General features: G+C 49.9%; 1 protein-coding gene across 1 annotated transcript in view; it reads right to left on the reverse strand.

Moving 5' to 3' along the window:
* Nucleotides 1-393: 393 nt before the first annotated feature.
* Nucleotides 394-6108, reverse strand: part of IGSF21 (immunoglobin superfamily, member 21) — a 211819-nt gene continuing 206104 nt past the window's right edge. Inside the window, exons 6-9 of the mRNA XM_006866336.1 lie at nucleotides 3065-3150; nucleotides 2429-2621; nucleotides 2101-2139; nucleotides 394-625 (exon numbers count right to left, since the gene is read on the reverse strand). Of these exons, the coding sequence (XP_006866398.1) occupies nucleotides 552-625; nucleotides 2101-2139; nucleotides 2429-2621; nucleotides 3065-3150 (392 nt within the window). The 3' untranslated portion in view covers nucleotides 394-551. The remainder of the gene's footprint in view (nucleotides 626-2100; nucleotides 2140-2428; nucleotides 2622-3064; nucleotides 3151-6108) is intronic.

The raw sequence follows: 6108 nt of genomic DNA on the forward strand, positions 1-6108 counted from the left end.
TTTTTGGAGGAACGGGTACAATTCAATCCACAACACTGACCATGAACATGCTTATAAATACTTGTTGGATGCTAATGAGAATTGAGTTGTTTTGTTATGCAGCATTTTTGTGGCAACGGTTGGCTATTACACCTGGCCCTGGGGAAACCTGGATTTCCTGAGGGTCTCTGACCATGCCCCATGCCTAGATGCTAGGATTTGAGTGAGATAGTGAGTCCACCTCCTCCCACTTCCCCCATCCCCATCCAGGAAGAAGCAAGTCTTCCATCTTCTCTGCCACTCCTCTGTGTCATCCCCCGTCTGCCACCCGCACCATCCCATCATTTCTGGATGGCAGAGGTACCCAGTTGCTGTTCCCGAACAAATGAAGAACACAGAGCCACAAACTGAGGTGGGGAAAATTGTTCTGTTTGTTTTAATTAAACCGACCGAAGAAGCCAATTCACAGACAGAATGAGACTAAGAACAAGGCTTGGAAATTGTTTAGAAAAGAAATGAAAACCGATCGTGGAGATGTCAGTTTCAGATGGAGTGGTGGGGGTGCCCAGCCTTCACGTCAGCTCCAGGACCACTGTTAGGGAGAGCACCAAGGTGAGCCAGACGCCAGCAGGGCCAGATGCGGAACCTGTGCCGGGTGCAGGGAGGCAGCGTCAGAGCCTGAGACCCACCCTGTTCACCTTATGAGGGTGCAGTCAGGAGGTGGAGCTTGGGCATGGCAGAGCTTCAGGGGTCCACAGTCAGGAACCCAGACTTCAACATCAGCCTGGTGACCTTGGACAAGGTCTGTTATCACAATAACAATGATAGCTCACTGGAGTGGATTATGGGCCAAAGATGGTTGTAACTTCATTTAACTCCTCACAGCAGCCCTCTGAAGTAGGTGCCATTAATGCCCCTACTCTGAGGGAGAAAGATGAGGCTGTCTGCTCCCATAAAGATTTGTTGTTGTTAAAGTGCCTTTGAGTCTGTTCCAACCCATAGCGACTCTGCACAGGGTTACCAAGGAGTGACTGGTGGGCTTGAACCACCAACCTTGCGAATAGCAGCCCAATGCTTATCCTAAAGTGCCACACCAGGACTCCCATTAAGACTTACAGCCCAGAAACTCTATACAGGGTCGCTATGAGTCTGAATAGACTCGATGACAATTTTTTTTTGCTTGCAGATGAGGAAACTGAGGCATAGGCATTAAGTGACTTGCAGGGGCAGATGAATGGCACAGCCAGGACTGAGGGCAGGGGCCTGTCTCCAGGGTCTGTATGTTCACCACCTTGGGAAACCTCTGTAAGCCTCATTTTCCTCATCTGTATAATGGGAGCAGTACTAGTTTCTTCAGGGGGAGGGGGGGCGGGGTGTTGCAAGGATTAGAAATACTTTTTATAAACTCTTCTGGCTTCAAGGTGTTTCATTTTCACGTGTTCTGGATTCACCCCTCTGTAGAGTCATTGATTCCTTTCTGCTCTCACAGCGGCACATGGTGGCAGAATAGGATGTTTGGGATAAGGGCAAACTTACTAGGATTCCTGCTATATCCCAAGCTCTAGTTTCTCTTGTAGCCCCCACAAGCAGTGTTCCCTGGTAGTCACAGCCTTATCTCTGACCTTCCCTGCCTCAGGCCTGCTTGGTCAACGTGAGGCTTCCTGGTGGTCAGCCTCCCAGCAGGGACCTGAAGAAGGAATCTCTGCTGTGAACTGTGGGTGGTGGGCAGGAGAGCAGGCGCTGATCAAGTGTGTGGGAAAGAGAGGGGAGTACGCAGGCTCCCACACAAGGGTCCTGCTGAAGGAAGGTTCAGGGTCCCAGGGCGAGCCAGATAGACATGCCCTTTCGGAGAGACCACACTTGGTCTCTGGAAGTGTCATCAGCTGCTTTGAGAGATGGGTTGCTGAGTCCCCGTGTACTTACTGTACTTGCCTCTGTATTCATCTCTGAGCCTTCACATCCTCTTAAAAAGGGCAGTCTCTGTCTACCTAGAGGATAACTGGCTGCTCGAGGCATGGAGGAGAGGCAAGGATACTCAAGCAGGCTGTTTGGGGGACTAAGCTTCCCAGAACCATGAAAACCATTTGCTTTTATGCAAGAAGCCCTGTGGTGGAGACCTACCATTGGAGTCCTCCGTTCCTCTGGGGATATTTGGGTTTTCTGTTGGAAAGAAACAGAAAGAGAACTAGAGAGTGGATATCATTGAGAAGGTAACCTTTGTCCGGCACCTGCTATACGATGTCAGGGTATCAACCTGCCTGTGGGCTGTGCTGTATCGGTCCCACTTTAGAGATGGAGAAGCCAAGGGAGGGTAAGCAATTCACCCAAGGTGGAATCTGAGCCCAGAGTTCTGTGGCTCCAAAAGTCTGATAGTTTTATTCAATGAGCTATGGTGCCTCCCAAAGGACAAGTTGAGGGGGCTGGTCCTCCCAGGGATGCTGACCCATACCAAACACGATGAGCCGAGTGTGTGTGTCCGTGGAGCCCAGTGGGTTCTGGGCCGTGCAGCGGTACATGGAGCCATTGAGTTCGGCGGGGACCCGCTCCAGCACTAGCTCCTTCCCATCGAACTCGGTACTGCCGTCCAGGAGATGGCTCCCAACCCGAGTCCACGTGAACATGGGCTCTGGGAAGACTTCATTCTGCAAGCCAGAGCAGGGGAGAGTCACGTCATCAGATGGGCTGGGAGTGGCAGCCCACCGCCCTGAATAGAGGAGTCTCAGGCTGCCAGTCTGGGAGTCTAGGGCGGATCAACTGTGTTGGGAGTTTGAGCTCAAAGGTGTCTCAGAAGACAGGCCTGACGATCTGCTTCTTAAGAATCCTATAGAAGGAGTTCTACGTGTTTAATTCACCATGAGTCAGAATCTACTCAACAACAACTAACAGTAGTCCTGAACTCCAGGAAGGGTGGAAACCCACATGTACCTCTTTGCCTTTGCCAGTTCTTCCATTATACAGGTTTGTAAACTGAGGCCTGCTGGTTGTGCTTAGAGATTCCTTGGGGAATGCTGCCAGCATTGCTGGTGTCTGGCTGGGGTCCCTGCCACCTCCCACCACCCTCCCAGATGCTCAGAGAAAGGCTGACCTGAAATCCGTGGACCAGAATCCTCACTGTGTCCCCAACCCGGGCTCTGCTGGGCGTCATCATGATTTTGGGTCCTTTGGGGGCAACTGTTAAGAAAGGAGGGTCAGGTCAGAGAGTTATAGGGATGGGTTGGAGGAAGGGAGGAAATGAGGGTGTGCTAAGCCTGGAGAGAAGAGACAATAGAAGTGGAAGACAAAGTTCCAGCCCAGCAGCCAGCATTCCTTGGACTGGCTGCTTAGGATATTCATTCAATAACTAATTCATTCATGCATTTGCTCACACATATTTCCAAGTCCATATTGGAGTCCTGGTGTGGTGCTGTGGGTTAATGTGCCAGACTGCAAGGTCGGTGGTTCAAGCTCACCAGTCACTCCTTGGAAACCCTATACAGGGTCGCTATGGGTCAGAATCGACTCGACAGCACTTAACAGCAACAACAACATAGTGAGGTAGACCTCATCTTGGCACTATTGTGAGGGTCACATATCAGAGGGGAAAGCAGACAAGTAAGCAGACACGTACAACCCAGTGTGACAAGTGACAAGATCAGAGAAACACAGTGGACAGTGAGTTGGAAGGAAGTTTGCCCAAGGGAGACACTACCTGAGTGACCATTCATGGGGAGAAGCCCGCCGCGCAACCACAATTTAAGCATCTAAAACTTCCACCTTCACTAAACCCTCCTAAGACAGAGTTTCTACTATTGTCGTGCCCATTTTACAGTTGAGTTAACTGAGGCCCAGGGAGGTGAAGTGACTCAGGGAGGGTAGAGTTGGGACTACAATTCATTTTCCTGACTCTTGGTCTAGTGATCCTGTACCAGGGAAATCTGCCCAATGAGGTCTTTATGGAATCCTTGTGTGTGGGGTCAGTGGGGGTTTACGAAGTCACAAAGTGTGGGGGACCAGGTCCTTCCTCAGGCCCAATCCTTGTCCTCCCAGCCTGCCTTCCTCAATTCCATATGTCACATCTTATTTAATCCCCTTTATACTCAGGTCTCTGAGCTCAGGAGAATGAGAACCTGAGACTGTTGGCATGGAAGAGTCACTGCAAGTCACTGGGGTCAGCCTTCACCTATCTGGGAAATGAGGCCCCCCAGGACAATGAAGAGGCTTCTCTAAGGACACAGCTGCAATAAGAGACTTAAACATACCTCCCATCGTGAGTGAGGGTGGTGCAAGGACACAGGCCACATTTCATTGTGTTCCACACAAAGTCATCATGTAGTAGAACTAACTCATTAGCATTTGACAACCACCACAAACCAAGGCTAGCTATGAAGCCAATTACCCATTTCCCAACCTTCACACCAGGGTTCTTTTCTTCACATCCATCCATCCATGCACTCATCAATAATAATTAGCCAACCACATCAACAGGACTGGGGATACAATGATGAGCAAGACTGGGTGTCTGCCAATGTGGAGCTTACCCTTCTGCAGGGGAGACACTCAATAAACACGCAACTACATTAACAAGAAAACTCCGGAAATGGCAAGTATCATGCTGAGCATCAGACTGAGGGTGAGTGATAAGAGAGTTAGTGGGGCACCTTTAAACGTAGTGGTCAGAGTGTGTCTCCCAAGGAGGCGAAGTACCAGGCAGGCCCCAGGTGGAGGGAACAGCCTAGGCGGAGACAGGACTCACAGGTATGATGGCGCAATGGCGACAAGGCCAGCATGTGGTGGGTGAGGGGGCAAGGGGGATGAGTAGGTATTCAGGTCTTGTTCTGAGGGCCATGCTCTGCTCCGCTCACTCTTGATGAACTCCTTCCAGGAGTGGCAGCAGATCAGCTTTGTCCCCAGACCTTGGACTGCCTTTCCCTGGTCCCCAACCCTCTTTTTCCCACTCAACTCTCTGCAGAAACCAGAGCAGCCGGCAGATGTGGGTGGTCTCCCAGGCTCTGCCAATTTCACTTTCCCAGAACGAGTCCAAAGAACTATTAATTAAGCCACGAGCCAGACAGCTGATGTGCCACATGGGACTGAGATAAGCATCCTCAGGCATATCTGGGCCTGCAGTGAGGGGCGGGAACGGCAGGGGAGCCAGGCCAGCTCCTTCTGCTGGGGAGTGGGAAGGAGCACTGGACCTGGTGGTCCCAGGACCGCTCACGTCTGTGCCCTGTGCCCGTGGACCAGTCACTGCCCCTAGATTTCCCCACATGCAGAATGGGAGCAATAATAACCCTTGCCTACCCACCACATGGGGTTGTTGAATACTAGGAGATGAGGATTTGGTGGCTAACATTCGCCAGATACTTATTAAGTGCCAAGTATTACATTAAGCACCTTATGCATGATCTCATTTAACCTTCCAATCCTTTGAGATTGTTTTCAGAAGGAAAGCAAGGCTCACAAAGGCCTAATACTTTCTCTACTTCTTTATTGACTTGAAGCTTCTGTCTAGGCCTGTTTGCAGCTGGGGACAGGTGGATGCTAAGTTCTTTTGTCTGCTATTGATATCCTTGAAGGCTCCCTGAGTGGCGCAAATGGTCTGCATTCTCTATTAACTTAAAAGTTAGCAATCTGAACCCATGTGGTGGTACCACAGAAGAAAAGCCTGGTGATCTACCCCCATAAAGACTGCAGATGAGAAAACCCTATAGAGCTCAGATCTATTCTGCAGCACTAGGGTCGCCATGAGTTGGAATCAATTTGATGGCAATGGATCTGGTCTATTTTGCTCCATGCCAGAAAGATGAGGCTTTCTGCTCCAATGCAAATGTAAAGGGTCTCTATGAATCGGAACTTGGTTGGTTACATGCCGCGGAGTTGGTTCCAACTCATAGCAACCCTGTACAGGGTTTCTGAAGCTGTAAATCTTTACAGGAGCAGAAAGCTTCATCTTTCTCCTGCTGAACAGCTGGTAGTTTTGAACTGCTGACCTTGAGGTTTGCAGCCCGATTCATAATCACTACACTACCAGAGCTCCTTTCAACGGAGAAAAGATTGAAATTATCAAGGACTTCATTTTTCTTGGATCAACTATCAAAATTCATGGAAGCAGAAGTCAAGAAATCAAACAACATATTGCATTAGGCAAAT

The sequence above is a fragment of the Chrysochloris asiatica genome, unplaced genomic scaffold (genome assembly GCF_000296735.1).
Source record: "Chrysochloris asiatica unplaced genomic scaffold, ChrAsi1.0 scaffold00090, whole genome shotgun sequence".
In the NCBI taxonomy this organism is placed as follows: domain Eukaryota; kingdom Metazoa; phylum Chordata; class Mammalia; order Afrosoricida; family Chrysochloridae; genus Chrysochloris; species Chrysochloris asiatica.